This window comes from Indicator indicator, chromosome 3 (genome assembly GCF_027791375.1).
Source record: "Indicator indicator isolate 239-I01 chromosome 3, UM_Iind_1.1, whole genome shotgun sequence".
In the NCBI taxonomy this organism is placed as follows: Eukaryota; Metazoa; Chordata; class Aves; order Piciformes; family Indicatoridae; genus Indicator; species Indicator indicator.
This window is the reverse complement of record NC_072012.1, coordinates 16,796,683-16,818,401: the sequence shown is the minus strand read 5'-3', so window position 1 is coordinate 16,818,401 and position 21,719 is coordinate 16,796,683. Positions and strand designations below refer to the sequence as shown.

The following is a 21,719-nucleotide window of genomic DNA, read 5'->3' as shown; positions in this document are numbered from 1 at the left end:
GTGCTGTTAAATTTTCAAAATGGCTCATTTCTCACTGTATTCATCATTGCATTCATGTTTCAGTATAAGGAAGATGCTTAAGTAACTGGAGCAGGTGTGGTAATAGCACCTGTTCAAAACAGGAACAGTCTGGGGGAGTGCACTCCTCTTGTCCACATGCACAAGCAGCAGCATTTCAACACCTGTTGGTGATTCCCTACAGTAGGAGCAGAGCACAGGGGCATGGTGTGCATGCTCTGGTTGCAGTCTTTGAGACTGCAGTGTCAGGAAGTTCTTTTTATCATAGAATGCTTTAGTTTGGAAGGGGCCTTTAAAGGTCATCTAGTCCAAGCCCCCTCCAGGGAGCAGGGATAGGGTCAGCTATTTCCAACTGCTCAGAGCCCTGTCCAACCTAAACATGAGTGTTTGCAGAGATGGGGTATCTACCACCTTACTGGGCAACCTCTACCAGCATTACACTACCCTTAGTGAAAATTAAAAAAAAAAAAAAGTTATTAAAATCTTCCTTGTGTCGAGTCTAAATCTCCCCTCTTTTAGTTTCAAACCATCACCCCTTGTCCTGTGCAGCAGGCCTTGCTTATGATTTAGACTTTGTGATGTTGCTTCCCTCTCCTAGCCCTCCCTAGCCCAGAAAGAGAAAATGGGTTTGCTTGATCTAAGAAAGTACAGACTGACAGCAATGCTGACCATAGCAAAACAGCCACAAATGGTGTAGGACCTAGCCCGGAGGCTGTGGTTAAGGTGGGAGCTTACTTACATGTCCCAAGATAGCACAGTCTTGCAGTTCTCTCTCGCCTCAGGACACATCCACGTACAGAGGCTGCACCTTCATTCAGTCTCATCACTTCTCAATAAATCTTTTGCCAAACAAACCTTCAGTGCATCTGGAAACAGTCATCTGCTTCTAATTATGTAAACAACCACCTCTGCTTAGAGGTTAGGATCTAAGAGTTGTAATGAATGTATGCTAACATCAAAGCCTTGCCTCTGAAGTAAATTTGGAGGAGCACACATAATTAGGGAGTCTGAAGCAGAAAACTTAAGATTTTCTTACCTTCACAAACAACACCGAGTTACTTTCAAGTTGAGTATGAGACAAGATAGAAGAGATCAAAATGTGAAATCAAAGGGAAAAGGTAATTGATTACAGCCAAGCAAGAAAACTCAGTAGTTTTAAGGTGAAGAATCTTGTGATCTGTTTTTTAATTAAGACTGCTAAAAACCAATTAGAATTATATTCTAACAAGAGAAAGGACAAAGAGAGAGAAAGGGAGCCTTCCAGACCCACCTCACTAAGAAAGCATGTTAGCAAAGATCAAAGACTGCACATGAATTCCACCTGGGGCAGGTAAGAGACAGGAAAGAGCTTAATTAAATAAGTTTATTGTCTAACAGTACAGTTGTTACGTTGCCGCTGTAAAGTGCGACAGCATAAATAAATTTCCATCAGGAACTCCTTGTGCCCCCCTTTCCCCTCTATGAACACTGCTTCAGGAACCAAGCCTCGTTCTTTAGACTCACAAAAGCGAAGTGGACATGAAGTTTCAGTGGCACAGTTTTCACAAGTACAGGTTTAAACAAAACTACTGGGCTGACTTGCTAGCATGACAGCAGCTCCAGTGCTGTCCCACAGGAGGCCCAGGGCCATGTGATGCACCCACCACAAAACCAACTCTCAGGTGAGATGGGTATCAGTCTCTGGTAAAGTATTTGCTTGGAGCTAAGAGAATGGTGCCTGGGTGGAGACACCACAAAGGAATAAGGAGTGCTGAGTTCAGTGGTGGGGAAATGCAAGTTTAAAAAGTAAAAACTTAATGTCAAATACAGACTACAAATTCATTTTGTCAGGAATACTGGCACGTGGCAAATCCAAACTCTTAGATTTTGAATTATTTTTTCCTGTTAAGGACAGGGAACTAAAGTTGACATTTTAATGCTGTGTGCAAAAACGCTTAACCATTACTGAACTGATACATTTTACCATCTCACTGTAGTGTTTGAACAGCAAGGTAGATGAATTGGTTTCCAGCATTACAGGCAACACCAGATAATACTCAAACAAGATAATGTAAACTTGATTCTTAAGGCAGCTGGTACTAATGCTGCACACAGGCATTGCTCAATGCCCATTACAGTAATGGGACACGTAGCACTTAAAACCAAGTAAAAAGAAAAGAGCATTATTTGACTAAATGACACATATTGTCAAAATACCTTCCCTTTCACACAACCCATGAAATATTTGGACATCTAGAAAAATAATGCACCTACTCCTCCAACTTCAGCTTGTTCTTTTACAAAGATTTCAAAATACTGATAAATAATAGTGACTGCCAGCAGAATGCCAGTGCCCGACCCAATGGCTCCTAGAAAGTCAGCCAGCACGGAAAGCGCACCAATGCACAGACCACCAAATGCAGCTGCTGTAGGGATGTACCTGTACCAAAGACAAAATAACATTCATAAGCATTAATGTTCATCCAAGTGTTCTAACTATACCTATACTTCTAGAACAACCAGAAGATAGAGCAAGAGATGCAGTATTGCACACACAACTCTGCCATTAGCTATCACTGTCTTCTGTATTTACAGTCATAGAATTGTTTTGGCTGGAAAAGACCTTTAAGATCATCAAGTCCAATCGTTATCAAAAACTCTACCAAGGCTGGTGCTAAATCATGTCCCTTAACACCACACCTCTGCATCTTTTAAGCACATCCAGGGATGGGGATTCATCCACCTCCCTGGGGGGAAGATATTCCAGTGTTTGATAACCCTTTCAGTGAAGAAGTTTCTTCTAATGTCCAGTCTAAACCTCCCCTGGCAACTTGAGGCCATTTCCTCTCATCATATCACTTGTCAGCAGGGAGAAGAGACCCAACACCAACCTTGCGACGATCTCCTTTCAGGTAGTTATCGAGAGCAAGAAGGTCTCCCCTCAGCCTCCTATTCTCCAGATTAAACAACCCCAGTTCCCTCAGCTGCTCTTCAGAAGACCTGTTCTCCAGGCACTTTTACCAGCTTCACTGCCCTCCTCTGGACCAGTTCCAGGACCTCAATGTCCTTCTTGTAGTGAAGGCCCCAAAACACAGTACTCTAGGTAAGGCCTCACCAGTGCTGAGTACAGCACACAACAGAAGCTGAAATGAATACTCACCAAAAGGTAAGCTATGTGAGTACCTGAAGACTGGCAAAGCTTTTCCACTCACGATGTAACAATTTTATGTATAGGTGTGCTATGGAACCTCCAGAGGACCAAAAGTAACTGCTTTGACTTAAAGGCATAGGGATAAAACTACCTGTCTACATAGGTCGTCAGGCTTTGCACTCTGCATAAAATCCTGCTTTCATTGTGTCATCTTAGCTCAGTAATGGTAAACTGAGCACCTATTAAAAAAAAAAAATCAAGGTATCTTCCTTCTACAAACATGGAGGAGACTCAACCCAAGTTCCTTCTTTATGCCACTTAAACAGCAGACACTACAGGTTAATCTCTTGCCTACTGCTATAAACATCCTCTGCATTGCTAGGAAAGGCAACAGTTAAAGGGGAAGAATCTTGACATTTGGCAGTTGAAACAAGTTTCAGATTTTTCCAGGAACCCCTGCTCCAGCTAACACCTCCCCAGCATCCCTAACCACCCCATTGGAAGCCAGAATTTTGTTACCTGTTAAGCTCATGCACCATTGAAGTATCCCGGTGGCCTCTCATCACCATTTGCTGTTCTTTGAGTTGCTTGGCAACCTGCAAAAAAACATGATTTTATGTAACTGCTGTGGTGTTTCATAGTCACCTGATGCTTAGTCAGTGTAGTCACTGGTCAGTTAGCATCTAGTCAGTGGTGAATTTGAGGCAGCTTGAAAACATTTAGGCACGTTTATCAGAACACCTACATCCTTCGCTGATGAACCAGACACCTCAATCCAAGTCTTCGAGAAGAACGCACAAGATCCTAACATAAATATTATATAAACTATGACATGGACAGGATCCTCAAATATTGCACCCATGGATTCTGGTGGGGACAAGTAGTAACACAGGCCACCAACAGGGTAAGAGCGAGCAGGACCACCACCACTGACATCCTGTGAGAGAGGAAGAAAAAGGCAAATTAGTTATTTCTCACAGATCTCTCACATGCCTGTCCTGCATTTACAGAAGAATTCTCTTTCAACATTGGAAACGCTTTTACACACAGATGTTAAAAAGTTTAGCATTCTAATTTCCTGCTGGCAAAATACCAAAGGCTAACGGCATCCTGGCTTGTATTAGAAACATTGCGGCCAGCAGGGACAGGAAGGTGATCGTCCCCCTGTACTCAGCACTGGTGAGGCCACACTCGAATATTGTGTTCAGATCTGGACCCCTCACTATAAGAAGGATATTGGGGTGCTAGATCATGTCCAGAGAAGGGCAACAAGGCTCATGAAGGGCCTGGAGCACAAGGCCTACAAGGAGTGTCTGAGGGAGCTGGGGTTGTTCAGTCTGGAGAAGAGGAGGTTGAGAGGAGACCTCATTGCTCTCTACAACTACCTGAAAGGAGGCTGCAGTGAGAAGGGGGCCAGCCTCTTCTCCTTGATGACAAGCGACAGGACTAGAGGAAGTGGTTACAACCTGCACCAGGGGTGGTACAGGATGGATGTTAGGAAATATTTCTTCACTAAAAGAGTTCTCAAAGATTGGAATGATCTGCCCACGGCAGCAGTGGAGTCACCTGTGGGCATTCAAGTGGTGTGAAGACCTGGCGCTTAGGGACATGGTTTAGTGTTGATCCTTCAGTGCTAGGTAGAAGGTTGGACTGGATGATCTTCTAGGTCTCTGCCAACCTGATATACTCTGTGATTCACAACAAAGCAATACATACAAATAATTTTGTGAGGTTAGGAACATGGCAAAATACTTACTGCCCACTGTCCTAGTAAATTCACCAAGAAGTTGCCACTAAACCGAACAGACAGCATCTGGGAAATAACATAGAGGTTTGAAACTAATGCAGACTGCAGAATGATGGGAATGTTGGAGGTATAGAAGAGCTTGATAGGATAGCTGCTGTACTGCCCACGGTATCGTGCAGACTTGATGGGTAAATCAACACGAAATCCCTACAGGAAAGAACACAAATGCACCAAGTTCATTTCCAGGACAGAAGCTATTCCTGCTATGGCTAAAAGCTATTCCTGACCATAAAGTTCTTGCTAGGTAAAACAAGGAGTATGAGGTTGGAGACAGTGAAATGTAAAGGCTTTTGCTACAATCTGGTGTACAGATTTTAAGGGTTTATTAGTGCATTGGTGGTTCAATTACATTCTATTTACACAAACGTTCTCTCTCATCTGTGAAATGATATTCCTTTAAAACACACTATAAAATAGGATTTGAGAAAAGCCTTTAATAGCTTTTAACTTCACTTGCCAGTTAACAGCAGGCTGTTGTGTAGCACACCCTGCCTTCTGTTTTCAGAGGCAGGCTTTTATCTGAGTAGAGCCAAGAAAAGCCACATGGATTGAAAAACCAGGGAATTCAGGGGTTTTTGCCAGCACTCAGACTACTCAACAGGTTAAAAAAAAACCAAAAACCACCACACAACCAACCAAAAAACCCCACACATTTTAGCCACAAAAAAAAACCCAACCATGAGAGTCTCCTTTAGTGTCCATTTTAGCAAATGGAGAAACATAAAAAAATACTAGCTGTCTAGAAAATTAGTAAAAAAACAGTAAGTTCTGCATTCATTACACAGTTCTTTTCTAGACTAAATCTGTATCATGCAAAGTGAAAGAAGCAAGACTCTTTAAGCTCTGCCCTAAGGTGTTAGGTCAGCTATGAATGGTACTGGAGATCCAGAATCCATTTTGAGTAAATATACTCTCCTGGTGTGTATGGCATTTAATGGAATGTGTCTGAGGGGCTGGCTCTAACAGCTGGACTGCCACAGAGGTAAGTTACTGAAATAACAGCATGGAAACAAAAAGGTTTTCTTATTCAAAGCTAAGATACTTTGGTTACTCTAATTTAACTTCTCCATTTTTTCCCCCAGGGACTGCAGTGTCTAAGGTCCCTGCACTTCTACTTTTGCAGCTGCAGAGCTACTATGAGGAATTTCTCATTTTACCTGGAAATAAATGACTACAGCAAATACAAACACTGTAGCAATCAGATTCATAAGATTGGGCAAATTCTGCCGGTAAAATGCTTCCCGCAGAGCCCGGACTTTGTCAGTTCTTGTAGCCAGAAGATGAAATAATGCAATGACAGCACCTTCAAACTCTGTTCCTGCAAGAAGCAAAAAAGGGAAAATACATTTTAATCTGTAAATTTAAAACATCTAAAAAATAGCATCTTTCTTTCGGAAAGACAAGACACGTATAAAAATCAGATTAAGTGAGAGAACTATGCCACAGTACAAGAGGCTGTTTTACCTCATAGAATGTAGAATAAGCTACCAAACCATCATTCCTGGTTAGAAAATAAACAACAACAACAAAAAAGCCCTCCAAGCACACACAAAGGAAATATTCTTTTTCTCTCTTTTCTGAGGGCAGGAAGGTGAACAGAAGGAAGAAATAATAAAGAAGGGAAAAAAATAGCTTTAAAAAAACAGTCAAGTCCAACAGCCAGAACTGGTGAATATCACATGAAAATGAAAGCAAATTGAGAACACCTCAAGATTCCAAAAGCATTCATTAAACTAGTTAACTTTTTGATGCCAACAGGTTGTAGCTTAACTTGATATATGTATGGTGTCAGGACAAACAGATGTTGTCAACGACTGGCTAAGGAATGAAGAGATGGAAGCCTCGGAAGAATCAATCTAGCAAAAAGTCATCTGGAGACACCAACTATAGCCATCAACAACAACTGGATCACAAACAGCTCCTCTGAACATACAGAATTTCTTATGTTCTCTACTTCTATAGGCTAAATTATACTAAAACAAGACTATTTTAGTTTGGAAATTAAAAAATCCTCAGTCAATGGGCTTCAAGTCCCATTTTCACTACTGCAATTCAAATCAGCAAGAGCAAACTTGTAGGTTATTAACCTTCATGTGTCAGACAATATTTTCATCTTCAGTTGTAGATAAGTGACTTCATGAGTTAATTGTGATGCATTAAAACCTTTATATTTTTAATCTGATAAACATCTGATATTTTATGTATAGTACACATCCACCGAACAAGTTATAACTAACTGCAATCGCACACATACCTCTGCCAGTGTTGATGGTGGTGGGACTGAAAGCCTTCCAGACAATGGTTTCACAGATATTGGTAGCAATGAACAGGGAAATCCCAGATCCCAAGCCATAACCTTTCTGTAGCAACTCATCTAACAGCAACACAATCAAACCAGCAACAAACAGCTGTGGGGAAAGAAACAAAACTGAGCAGAAACAAGAATAAACCAAGTCAAAAATTATGTATTAATCCCCTGCTTCAGTATTTTCATTATGATGGTGAGTGATCATTATCGTTTTCGTCTAAATATCACTCATGCAGTATTTTGGCCTTTCATGTACAAATGCCTGTGCTGCTCACCTGACAATGATCTCTGTGACTTGTCAGCACTGATGAAAGCAAGCATTATTCAGCAAGCACTTTTTTCAAGTGTTTATGTTTGTGTATTTACTGCTCTGCTCCACAGCTTTAGTGAGAAGTCCTCCACAGTACTGCACAGCAACTACTGCTTTCAAAGTCCCTCAATTGCTGTATTTCAAAGCAAAAAGCCACTTCTATCTGAACCATTTCTGCTATTAACTATCCCAACTTTCTTCTCCTTTATGGACTATTTAGAATTTCTCATATAGACACAGAAAGCTACAAAGGATGATGCTTTTACAGCACAAAAATAAATAAAAGCAACTAGACATAGGAAGATTTTTTTCCTTCTAGCTATACTGTATCTAACCAGCCTCAGTTACACACAAAATAGCTCATTACAAACCTGAATTATAATAAGAAGACAAATTCCAGCACCCATTTCAGCAGGATCTCCATACATTCCAGTCATAACATACACAATGGCTTGCCCAATGGTAATAATCATCCCAAATACTAAAACAAAGAGAGAAAGCAAATCTTTTAAAAAATTCTGCCAAAATCACCTACCAAAGAGATCTCACATTTACTATCACCTAGGCACACTGCTTTCCCCAAAATGAAACTATGCTCATTAATTTTAGTTGGAACAGTGCTTACATTTCTGAGCTCCATTGAACAAGGCTCTGTCTTTTGGAGTATCTCCAACTTCAATGATCTTCGCTCCAGCTAGGAGCTGCATGATCAAACCAGATGTCACAATGGGTGAGATACCTAATTCCATCAAAGTACCTAAATAGGAAGAAAAATCAGCACAATTGCCATTCAAGCATCTCTCCTAAAGAATTACAGTCTGAGGATATTGGGTCTGTGTCCTGCTTTTGCTGGGATAGAATCAATTTTCTATTCAGGAAAGCCACATTTTTGAGCAGACTGCAGAACTCAGTTGGGTGAGAACAGACTTTTGATGAGACACACTTGATTTTGTTCGTGGCCAGCCAGGGTATGTGAGCCTCCATAGCGATCAAGGTCTTCAGCAGTTTTGGAGTTAGCTGAATGCTAAAGCCAGGAGGAGAAAATGCCAGGGTAGCTGACCCAAGCTAGCCAACAGAAGTATTCCATACCACAAATGTCACACTCACTATAAATTAGGTATTTCACTGAGGACGGTCTCTGATCGTCAGTAAATGGCTGACATCCCTGGGGGACCTCACCCATCATTCTGCTCCTGAGGCCAACTCTCCTGTGACCATGACACTTTCTGTGGGACTGTGATGCTCACAGTATTTGGCATCCAGCAATCACTGCTGGCACTGTGCAGCTCACAATTGCTACATGAGCTGAGTCTGAATTTTGTGTACCTTCTATTAGTATTAATATTAGGGGGGGGGTATCATTATTTTATGTAATTAAATCTGTTTCCATAGAACAACAGGCTAAATGACAACAGTCTGTTGAAAGGTTTCTGACCTTAAACATTTTTCATGTTGCTTCAAACATATTCCAGCACAGACATGATCAAAACAAAGACTGTTAAGGTTGATGTGTTAAAATCTGTCCTTTTCAAGGCAACATGAAAAACTTACTCACAGCTAACTTATTTACCAATTTATTATCTTTGCTGGTGTAACAAAATTTGCCATTCCTAAATAATTCGTACCTCCACATTAGAGGGTTCCCCTGGTTTTCTTACTTCCAGCCAATTTTCCACAACACAGATGAGGTCAGTGTCCTCATTTAGTGTCATACATGCCATGCTACTCATCTTAAGTTTCAGCCTCCTAGCATTAGTTTAAGTCTTCTTACACATTTGATCAGGATTCACATGCCTATTCTAAAATAAGTTAGTCTGGCTTTGCTAAACCATAAACTTAATCATCTCTGCCCTTAGCTTTCCAACCTATAAAATCATTCACCCATAATGTTTCCAAAACATTATGAGGCATTAAATACCCTGCACACATAAGGTATTTTCTAGTCAACACACTGATACTGCAAGTAGTGCTGTTAGTAAGAGGTGGGGCAGAAGATCCTCTGCCCCATATATTCATCAGAAATAGACTGCTCTATAATTTGAAACAGAATCACCCCAAAAATTGAGAGCCAAGATGAATCTCATCTCCATATGAAAGGAAACCCCATCCCTAGGATGAAGTACTCATAGAATGGCTTAGGTTGGAAAGAACCTTATAGATCATCTACTCCAATCTCCCTGCCATGGACACTTCTCAACTAGACTCGGCTGCTCAAGGCCTCATCCAACCTGGCCTTGAACACCCCCAGGGAAGAGGCATCCACAGCCTCCCTGGGCAGCCTGTTCCAGAGTCTCATCACCCTTGTAGTACAGAACTTCTTCCTAATGTCCAGTCTGAACCTACTTTCCCTCAGCTTCAAACCATTCCCCCTTGTCCTATTTGCTAGATACACTTACAAAAAGTCCCTCTCCAGCCTTCCTGTAGGATCCCTTCAGGTTTTGTAAGGCAGCTAAGGTCCCCATGGAGTCTTCTCTGCTCCAGGCTGAACAACCCCAGCTTGCTCAGCCTGTCCTCATAGCAGAGGTGTTCCAGCCTTTGAATGATCTTTGTGGCCCTCCTCTGGATTTGCTCCAACAGCTCTATGTCCTTCTTATAATGGGGACACCAGAACTGGATGCAGTATTCAAGGTGGGGGTCTCACAAGAGCAGTGTAAAGGGGAAGAATCACCTCTCTACTCCCCAAGTCTCAGTCAGTTTCAATTATGTGTGTTCAGAACTTCACAAGCTGTTTCAACACAACACCTGGTTTTCATGAAATTTAGCAGCCAACCATTTTTCTCCTGGTCTGTTTACACCACCACAAAACAGAGAGAAAGGAAATAATCTACCAACCTCTGTTTGACGCAAGAATGACTCGCATCCAATAGAACGGATCTGCGGAATCTGAGGACATGATGCCAAACAAAGGTATCTGTCACCATACACAGCAGAGACACAAAGAAAGCTTGCATTAATCCAAACAGCTTAACGTGCAATGAGTCAACTGTTTAATATAATTTATTCCAGTTTTTTATTACATTACAGCAGAGCATAACAATAACAGAGATAATAGCACCACTTATTTGAACTCTCCGACTAGGGTATGACTCAGAGGACTAAACTGAGTAAACTAAGACCCTTCTTTGGCAAAAAGCAGAAAGCCCTAGAAAGAAGAGTCAGTGCAGATAAACCAGATTGCTGAAGATGTAGTTCAGAAGTACTACAATCCCCCTAAAAGAACAGGGAAGTCATAAAATAAATAGGTTAGCCATCAGGAATCATTAACAGAACTAGGAAAATACTAAATGATAATCTAATTATTTCACCTAAGTTATCTCAGCAATTTTTAGTTTTTTTTTTTTTATTTGGTTTGTTTTTTTAATAAAAAAACTGTAGCAAGACATCTTTGAGAAGACAGGAAAAAGCAGGGTTTATGTTTTTTAAACAGTCCTAAACAGTTTGTTTTCAGTGCAAATTAAAGATACAGCATGAACTACAATGTAAATGTCTTCCTCCAGCAAGTTTAAATATTCAAATTCTACATCTGGGAATATGTTTTAAAATATCTCATATGGAACTGTCAAAGTTAGTCAAGTTTATACAAACTCTCCAATGTTCTATATCCCAATACTGAGGGATTTTGAGCTCTTTGAAACTCTTCTTAATAACAAAAACAGTAAACAAAGAATCTGGGCAATTTTACAGATTAATTCCTGAAAACTCAAGTCTGCACCAACTGATTTCCTACTCAGCTGCTATAATCTTATGTACAGATTTAAAACCTTAATGATATATATATCCAGCAGCTACAAAACACAGATGTTCTTCTAGTTCTGGCATCATTCCTGCCTCCTCCTCTCAAAAATCCCCCAGGTAAACACAAAAGCTAGGTTTTAGCCTTTCAACAGTCCCTCAGAGTTTTAAAGGAAGATTATTAAATTACTGCTGCAGAGTCTGGAATGGGTAAGCTAATAAATACAACATAAAAAGCCTGCTTCTGATGCTGTAGGGTTCATCTTAAATGTTCTAGGACGTCTAGAAGCTCTAAAAACATATATATGAAGTAACACATGGATTCTCATTTTCTACAATATCTAATTACTCTTTAAAAAACCCAACATTGTCTGTTTACAACCCAGGTACAGACTATAAGAACTCCTGCAACTCTAAGTAATAAAAATCATGTAGATGTGTACAAAGACCTGTGTTTTAGAGGGATTTTAGCTAACATTTTGACAGTTCTAAACGTCAACTTAAACTTATCTCAGAAAAACGTTTTTCTGCAATGTTCACGACTCATCAGCGTGCTCGTGAGAACTCAGGTCAAAACAGTCATTTGATTTCACTTTTGTTACTGCTAAAATTTAAACTTATCTATGAACGGAAAGTAAAGAATGCATAATAATGCTCAGTTTTAGACTACTAAATAAATCGTTAGCTTGGCTGTTTACCCAACAGCCAGCATCAGTGTTTGGCCAGGTGCAGTGGACTGGGATGCCCAGAAGGTGGTAGATGCCTCCCTCCTCGAAACATTCAAGGTCAGGTTGGATGGGGCTCTGAGGAATGGGATCTAGTTGTGGATGACCCTGCCCGCTGCAGGGCAATTAGACTAGACCACCTTTAAAGGCCACTTCTAACTGAAACCATTTTATGATAACAAGAAAAAAAAATCATGTATTTTAGACTTCATAGAAAGCACTAGTTTCTGAAAACACATACAATCAATGAAGACTTTTACAGAGAGTCACATTTCTTTGGCTGACCTTCAAGGACTTAACCATAAAAATACACAGCTCAAACTTAGGTCAACATGAAGCAAGAACTTCTCACACTTTCAGCACTCTATTTTAGATGGTCAGAATACACATTATCTGAAACACAGATGACATCAATGACCTACCTGGCAGCATACTAAGAAAATGAAGAGCGTGATGGCCGTCCATAGCACCTTCTCTCTGAACTGGATCTACAGAGCAGATTGTAGAGATTCATGTGTTCATTGCATGTAGAATTTCAACTGTGTTCTCACATTAATACTAAATGCTGCAGCATTCAGAATTAAACGCAAAGATACCAAACCAGAAGGCATCATTTCTCATTAAAATTTATTTTTAATATGATTTCAGATTTGAGAGAGAGAGTCGTGGGCTTCTGTGCAAAGAGCTTATACGGGATCCGGCAGACAACACGGTCAGCATTCAGTCAGTAGAATATATTTTCTACATAGTGTTCTAATACAGTGCGTATTTACAAAAAGCAACAGCATGGCTAAAACCATGGACACAGCAGAGCAAATATGAAAGATTAATGCAAAAAAAAAAATTAGTTCTTGAGCCTTCAACAGATTTGGAAGCACTGTTTTGTAAGGATGGCAGTTATTAAACTAAAGCACTATGAAGTTTTAAAAGAGTTCACTTCTGTGAGGAGAACTGATAAAAGCGATTCAGAATATTTAGAATTACATTTTTTTAAGAGTGCTAAAGGAAACTTAAATTCACCATTATATGTTATTGACAAAGACCTTTCCTTCCAAAATATTTCTATCTATGCATATTATGCATTTCTTCGAGAAGAATGTCAGAACACTGATAATTGGATCTCAAGGTCACAACACTGGATGCAACTGTAACCACTGCCAGGTGCAAAAATAAAAGAATCACAAGATTTAAGTTTAAACCAGAGGATTGCTCAAAGCATGAGAGAGAAAGAAATGCACTTGAAGAGCCCACAGAGAGCTAAGATGCAGTTTTAGGTTCAAATTGCCACCTCTCCTCCAAGGACCATAAACATTAAGTGTGTTCACTGTAGACAAGAATACAGCAGCTACTAAAACATGATGTGACCTAACTGTAAGGCAGAGCAGAAACAGTAGCTTTCTGCCTTCAACCACTGAATCTGTCTATAGAGAGGTAACAAGAAAAAGGATTAGTGCCTGATTTTATAGGTGCTGAACACCCACAAATGAGACAGCACAAAGCAGTGCAGCAGTACACCTTCTCATGCAAAAGAAAACCCAGAAGCAGTCTGTATCTTTGTATGTGAAAGTATGCACTTACTTAGAAGCAAAATAATCCCAGTAATTGAATTTACTGACATCACCTCACTCTTTTAAATGAGGCCAGATGCTAAACACACTTTCACTACAAAGTTAAATAGCGACAGCAGCAAATAAATCCAAACAGTATCTTCCGCGAGACTTTATGCAGTGCAGACCCACTATACCAGGTGCTGTTTGAATTTACAAAATTCAGATTTTCAGCAGAGACTTCTAAAAAGAAAACTGCTTCACCAAATTTCTCTGCAGTGCAACAGTTAACCTTGGCTTCTGAGGCATCAGTCAAGCTCTACAACTGCCCTGGCTTGCTCTGTAACTGCCAGGAATGTCAGCGTTAGAGAAATCCTGCATCACCCAAATCACAGCTATTCATAAGGAAAACAGTCTCTATGACTCAAAAAGACAAAAAAGCAAAAGGAGGCATCCAAATTCATATGCCAGGAACAGCAAAATACAGATTGGTACCAAAATATTCCAGACACAAATGGTAACAAGCACAGGGACAGTACATTTCATTATTTGATGAGATTCACTTGGACATTTTATTCCTTTGACATTTTTCTTAAAACTTGTGAAAATGAAGGGACTTAAGCATCATCTTGGTGTTCTGAACAGCGTGTTCTACACAGAAAAATCTGTGCATAGGAAGGAAACGTGAACTGATAGTACTGATACTAACTACAAAGCAGCAATTGCTTCTGTTATCAAATTGGCCAAAATACAACAGCAACATTCCCTAGTGACAGAAAAAGCTCATTTTCCTCATCAACAGCGATGGCAAAATGATTCAATGAGAGCCCAAACTTCATATTCACTTAAGAGAGAAAATAGATTATTTGATCTTTTCTAATTTGTTATTTTCATTTCATATCCTGGCATTAATCAATCCACTAAACCCTAATGAGGTCTGCCAGAGACAGCTTGCAAGACAAAATTAAATAAAAAAGAATTACAGAGATAGAGAATGATCTAGGTCATTTGATAAAATATGGGCAAGGAATGTAACTTTAAATGGTCAAAGGGCTCTTCGGTCTAAGAAAGATCTTCCCAATTTTATTTTCACTTCACATTTGTACAATGCTGGCAATTGGCAGCCACTGCCTAGACAGTGACCTAGATAGTAATGACAAAGCGACCCAAATAAAGAGGACAGGAATCTCGGCACCACTCTGGGCATCCTTCATCTGCTGATGGAGGACGTAGATCAAACCCCTCTTCCTCTCTGACAAATAGAAAGAGAGGAAGCAAAAAACAACCAACCAAAAAAATCAAAAGAGAAAAATCACACCTATCAATGAGCTTTACAGAAACATCAATATCTGCAGATTTGTCCCAGCTTCTTCTTCTCATCTCAATTCATTAGACAAAAACAGGATGGATGTAGCCAACTCATCACAGATATGCCACAAATCAGCAGCAGATGACTGCACTAAGGTTCACTGCTGCAGAAAAGAACCCCAGTTGGGTACCTTCCACACATCTGGTTCATCCAAATCTTAGCACAAGGTCTGGCTCTGTAGGTTCCTCCTCTGAAGATGCTTTTGTCTGACCTAAATAATTTGTTTGGAAACCTGTCTCAAGAGAAAAAGATGCTGGAAAGCAAGAAGGAAAAATAGAGGGAGCAAAAAGCCAGGATTAGTCTCAATGTTTTCAATAATCAATTTCAGAGGGGAATAATCAGCAGTTTTTATTTTATCTTCTCCACTCAATCCACCAGGCTCAGATATGGGTACTGGCACAAACATCTATGCATCCAGTGCCAACCTTAAGGAATCCATCATCAAGTAAAGAGGATTCTCTCAGATGGTGTCATGTTCCCAGCTACATATTCCCTTTTAAGAATATACAAGTCAGCATTTGGGTCTTCAGGAATTTTCATGTCAGTAATGACAAAGAATACTAAGTAAATGTCTCTCTCTAATTAAAACCTTTGTCACCTGGGTGCTATGTGGTTCCTTGAGTTCTGGGACTAAAAACCAGTGGTTTGTTCTTTTAGGTCTCTATCTGTAGAAATTAACTAATTTTAAACTAGAAAATCACTGAGAAATGGAAGGAGATTCTAGGGCTAGTAAAATGGAGACATCAGCTGTAAATTAACTCAGTTCATTGACTTCATAACAAAGAAAAGTGCACAGGGACCAATTACCTGAACTATATTACAGATCATTTTCCTACATCAAAGTGAATGATGGCTATGGGAGTGGAAAATATTTGTGGGAAAGTAAGAACTAAATTTTTGTTCCTGGATTACAACACAAGTCCTTTATATAAGCCACCTCAAAGCCCAGAGTTGTGACCAGTACTGAAAGCCTACACTAGTATCCAAAAAGACAACAGTGGTATCCACAGGAAAAAAAAAAAAAAAAGAAAAAAAGAAAAAGCTTGAAAACTCTTTTCAGGTATATCAAAATAGATTCAGTCACTTGGAGCTGAAACTAAATAAACTTCGTCTAGAGATAATACTTTTAAAAAAACTAGTTAGCATAATTACCAAGTGGATCACCTTACTGGAGGCTGTTAAGAATTCATCAGCATGGCAATCTTTCATGGATTCCCCATCATCCAAAGAATACATTCTACTTTAGAGCACACTGTCTGTATATTGGAGCACAGACTTGAACATCAGGATACTCTCTTATCTGTGAGCAAACAGAAGAACACAATGTGGCACTCACCTTTCTTTCTGGTTTCTGGATTTCAGGTAACACTGCACAGAATGGCTTAATAACTTCTAAAAATTTAACTGCTCCAGAAAAACAAACACATGCAAAAGAGAGAAAAAACACATTAATGAACCTTCCTTAATTTCTAAAACTTCATACAACTTCAACAAGAAAAAAGTAAGTGTAAGTAACAGTTTATGAGTGAAATGTCTGAAAACTAATGTCCTTTTCTTAAAACAGTTGAAAACTAAGTAAAAATGAGAAAGAGAATTCTTGTTCTAATCAGATTTGGCCCCTTCTTTTTTACACAGCTGGAAAGATTTTAGATGAGAAGCATCACTGTATATTTCACCAGAAGTGAACTAAATTGTATTCCATCTAAAAATAAATGACCTAGTATCAGTCTGTGCTAGTTAAACACAGAAGAGACATGGACATCCAAAAGCGTCCACACAGAGATTAGTATCTTGCATTTTACAGAAGCATTTAGCTGAAAAAATAATTCAAGCTCTAAATATGTTTAGAAATTCTAATTTAAATCACGGCAGTTCTAATCAGAACTTTAGAGATGATTCTCTTCACAGAATTAAAGAATGATGGAGGTTGGAAGGGACCTCTGGAGATTATCTAGTCCAAAACCCCTGCTAAAACTGGTTCACCTAGAACAGGCTGCACAGGATCATATCCATGAGAGTTTGGAATCTCTCCAGAGGAGACCACAACCTCTCCGAGAAGCCTGGTCCAGTTCTCCATCACACTCAAGGTACAGATTTTTTTTCCTTAAAAAGACAGAAAGGCTCAACAGTTTGAGCTCTTTTCCTGGAATAAGAAATTTAAAAACAAAAAAATCAAAGCATATATGCTTGGTGCGGAGTATGTCCTGCAACGCTTGTATGTTACTCCCAGCCCCAAGACATTTGGACGGCCATGGAACACAAACATCGGTACCTTTTCAAACAAAAAGCACTGCACGCCAAGTTAAGTAACATTTTGGTCGAAATGCCACGTTTACTTTTACACTTTGCTGAGACATCTTTCCCCCTTGTTAACTCCAAGCCGTGACACATCTTTTTCCCTTATTAATTCCAGTCTCTCAGACAGCACACCAGAAGGTACACCTTGCTCCGCAGAAGGTGGCACGTTTCCCATGCTAAAAAACTAAGGCCAGAGGGGAAAAAAATAACCCAGCACAAAGAAGTGCCAAGTGGCGACTCGTCTCACCCTCTGCCCGGCTGCTCGGGAGGCGGGTGCCCCGCTGCCGCCGTCCCTCCGGCCCGCCTGGGGCGGCACATCAGCCCCGCCGCCACCTCAGCCACCGGGCCGGCGACCAGTTACATCCTCCCCTGCCAGAGGCAGCGCGCCCACCCGCGGAACGACCCTGGTCGTACTCACTGCCCATGGCGGCGGCGGCGGAGCCAGCTACTGCCTCAGCCGCTGTCACCGCTGCTCCCCTCAGCCGCCGGCCGGCGCCGTGACGTGCCGCCGGCCGCAGGGCCCCACCCCCTTGCGTGCAGGCATCGCTCCGGACTCCTATTCCTGCCCCGAGGGGACGGCGCTTACCGAGACGGCAGGGAAAGCAATAGCGTCGCCGCGTAAGGACTCACTGAGCGCCGCCCCGCTGTCTCCTCCGAGGCGAAGGGAACGGGATCCGCGGCTCGGGTGGGAAATAATCGCCACTACAGGTCGGATCAGGCTGTCAGCGGACAGCCACAACTGGGAAGGACCCGCAGCAGGCCGTGCTCCCAGAATGCTCTGCGAGCCCTGACGCGAGGCGACAGTTTGTGCCGGTGGGCTGGCGTGAGGTTATCCCGGCGCTGCTTCGAGGTGCTCTTGCTGCCCAGAGGATCACTGTCTCTGTACCTCAGCCCGCACCACAATGCACAAGTGCCATAACCCTTTCTAGTTAGCTTTTTGGCTAACAGCACATAAAGCCTCAGTTTTATTTTCATGTCCCACAAAATTCTCCTGCCCAAGGACTGAGACCTGCTCTGTTACCCACTCACAAAACTTGTACATCATCTCACCTGGCTCTGTCCTGACTTAAGTTTCCTGCACACATAGGAAACTTGTGCTCACTGCCAAGCAGCACCCTCGCAGTTTTTTTTTGTAATTTTTGCTTCTCTTTTCTGAAATGCCTTTTTTCAAAAGGAATCAGCACACACAGCAAGAGCCAAGTCTGTGTGCAGAACAGAGCATGGCACACAGACTGAAAACAACCAGTGGCATTTAGTATCTTCCCCAGTGACAGAGACAGTGGGATCAAGTGCACCCTCAGCAGGTTTACAGGTGACACCAAGCTGAGTGGTGCAGTTGACACACCCAAGAGAAGGGATGCTATCCAGAGGGATCTGGACAAGCTCCAGAAGTAGACCCATGTGATAGGGTCTGTCACCTCAGGATATTCAACAAGGCCAAGCACAGGACTTGGGAGTACTGGTGGATGAAAAGCTGGATGTGAGCCACCAATGCGCACTTGCAGCCCAGAAAGCCAACCGTATCATGGGCTGCATCAAAAGCAGTGTGGCCAGCAGGTTGATGGAGGAGATTCTGCCCCTCTACTCCACTATGGTGAGACCTCACCTGAAGTACTGTGTGCAGGTGTAGGGTCCTCAGCACAGGAAAGACGTGAACCTGTTGAAGCAAGTCTGGAGGAGGTGACAAAAATGATCAGAGAGCTGGAACACCTCTCCTATGGAGAAGGCTAAGAGAGTTGGGGTTGTTCAGCCTGGAGAAAAGGTGGCTCTGAGGAGACCTTATTGCAGCCTTTCAGTACTTAAAAGGGTGACTATAAGAAAGATGGGCCTGCTGCAACAGGACAAGGGATGATGGTTTTAAACTACCACAGGGGAGATTTAGACTAGGTATAACGAAGACATTTTTTACAAGAGTGGTAAAACACTGGCACAGGTTGCCCAGAGAGTTGGTAGATGTCTTGTCTCTGGTAACATTCCAGGTCAGGTTGGACAGGCCTGTGAGCAACCTGATCTATTTGAAGATGTCCCAGCTCACTAGAGGAGGTTTGGACTACATGACCTTTAAAGGTCCCTTCCAATACAAAGCATTCTATGTATGAATCCAAAATTGGTGGGAGAAATGGCATTAACCCCTAACTCAGCAAGCGCTAAGACTTGTTCCTGGTAGCTGTTAGCCATTGTGGCACAGCAGTGTTCTGCAGGCCATCTGCATCAGCAATACCAAGGAGAGCTGTGTTGGAGCTCTCCCTTGCCCCAGCATCCCTGGAGGGCTCCATGGCACAGCAGTGCTGGGCTGGGGGTACCTTGCTGAGTAGCACCACAGAAATAGCTGCATCTGCCACTGGGAAGATAAACCAGGCTCTGAACACTGGAGCATCCTTTATGCAGTTAGATAACCAAACATGCACAGCCTGTGTGCAGGTGGTACAGAACGAGGCTTGGCTCTGGCCACGTGAAACTCAGCATACTGTGTCTGCTCTTCTTCCCCCTGTGTGTATTGTCAGCATGACAGAAGCGTGCGTGGGTTTATGTAATCATCAGCTTGGAGTCAAGGCTGATGATTGTGCTCTACAATCTCCTTAGCTACAGCTGCAGCCAAAACAATGTTACTCCTTGGCCTCCTTTTTCTGCTTACTGAGGTGGAGGTTCTCTGTGAGCAGAGTACCAGAAGATAAACTGTACAAAAAGTACCAAGCATGACACAACTGCTTGTTTGGCCACAGTATCTGACAAATTGGAATATCCAAACAAAATGTAACCACATCCCTGTGAAAGAGCAGCTGCTCTTACTAGACAATATTTATGGTTAAAAACAGAACTGAAGGATAGGCAGAGCTCCAGCCATTCTCAGGAAAGGCAATTTCTACCTGGAAGAGTCTGCTGCCTGGGGCCTGTAGCAAGAAATCCCCTGGGAAGAGCAGAAATCAGTCATAGCAGAAATTCAAACTGGAATATATCTTGATTAGGTAAAGCTGTTCAGAATGCATAGAGAGTTGTGGTTTACTAGAGCAAAATGGAAGAAACATGATTTCATGTCACTGTGACAGATGAGCTAGAGCGGTCATGTGAAACAGACTCCTGAGCAGAGATCACAGAGATTACTTCTGGTTCATACAGAGTTAACAAATGGATGAGTGAATTAATTAGGATAAAATACCAAAAGAGGATTCAGAGGTGCTTTTGGGAGCTGCTTCCCCAGGTGAATGTGCACCCTGCCTGTGATCTGCCCTTCTTCACCTACCAGGACTTTCTGTCTGACAGTGCTGGATTTGGTTAAACCCCACTTGTATCTTTCCAAAAATGTCTTTGTCTCATGGTAGGTTTGGTTAATTTGAGCATGCTTCCCCAGGTAACTTTGGGAGGAGTAGGGAGGTGCTAACTTCACACTGACAACTAGACTGCAAAAGAAAAAGTGCTTGTAAAAATCCTGTTGGTGATGGGAGAGCTACCATGGGGCAATAAGAGGGCTCTCAACACTGGGGTCTGCCTGTCTTTTACCTCCCACTGCCTTCTGGCTTCATCATTCTCCTACTTAACCTCAATGTTTTGGTCATTTATCATTTGCTTCCCAATGAAGACTCATTTCTTGATTTTCTCCAGATGACAGCTGTGCCAAAACCTTCCCTCTGGAAATGCTAGGGCTTTCCAGCCAGGAGCTGGACCTGCCTGCTGAGGTACAGAGCATGTGGCTACATAAATGCCTCACCAGTTAGGAGGGAAGGGGAAAAGGATTTTTTTTTTTTTTTTGCATTTCTTTCAAAGATACTTAGTTGAAAATGTCACACAAGCAGAAAGAAGGGCAGGAGCAGTAGTGTAACAGAATCTTTTGGAAGCCCTAAAATCCCTTGCAGAGATCTAGCTGGCACTTAGTAGTAGTCTTCTAAATGGATGCAGAGCTCCCAGATACTGTGGAAGGTATAAGAATTGTCCTTGGTGTAAAGAAAAGATGGGATTAAAGAGAAGTCCTCACAGGGCCCTCAGGGCAAGCTGCAAGAAGGGGAATACCCATGGTCAGAGCTAAAGCTGAACTCCTTTTAGAGACTGTCTTCTCCTGCTCACCTTGTCTTCTTGCTGGAGCAAAGGTGCCTTCTGCAAACTTTTTCAAATGACTTGAACATCTGCATCTGTTTGAGCTCCTTCAGAAAACCTGGCTGATTACTCTCCTGTTTTGTCATTTGCTGCTATCCCTTTCACTGATTTCTTCTATAACCTGTTTGCATCTTCTCAAGACAAAGTCTGTGATTTCTACACTGCAAAGCCTGTGATTTCTACTCTGCCTTCCAGCTTTTGGCATATTTGAAAGAGGCCTCACCACTAACCTTTCAGCAAGCTGTCCCTCAAACTCTTTGCAGCCTGCCTTACTGCACTTTTCTTTTTAGCTTGCCACAGTTTGGGGCTCTTTTCTGTTGCTCTTACTTGGTCACAACTTCAGCTTTCTTCCAGCAAGGTTGTGGAACTAAGGACCACTGAGGGAA

General features: G+C 41.8%; 1 protein-coding gene across 2 annotated transcripts; it reads right to left on the bottom strand.

Moving 5' to 3' along the window:
* Positions 1-1,468: 1,468 nt before the first annotated feature.
* Positions 1,469-20,798, bottom strand: SEC61A2 (SEC61 translocon subunit alpha 2). 2 transcript variants are annotated; one of them, XM_054399954.1, is made up of 12 exons: positions 20,777-20,798; positions 16,283-16,353; positions 12,453-12,518; positions 10,406-10,484; positions 8,199-8,330; positions 7,945-8,054; positions 7,210-7,363; positions 6,113-6,273; positions 4,905-5,102; positions 3,894-4,085; positions 3,668-3,744; positions 1,469-2,437 (listed from the first exon to the last, which is right to left on the bottom strand). In XM_054399954.1, exons 1-12 carry the CDS (start codon positions 20,796-20,798, stop codon positions 2,251-2,253), a joined length of 1,449 nt encoding a protein of 482 aa, XP_054255929.1. In that variant the 3' UTR covers positions 1,469-2,250. The 2 variants fall into 2 exon arrangements, with proteins under 2 accessions (XP_054255929.1, XP_054255930.1); XM_054399955.1 differs by lacking the exon at positions 20,777-20,798 and adding an exon at positions 17,492-17,518 and having other exon boundaries at positions 16,283-16,350.
* Between the last annotated feature and the right edge of the window lie 921 nt (positions 20,799-21,719).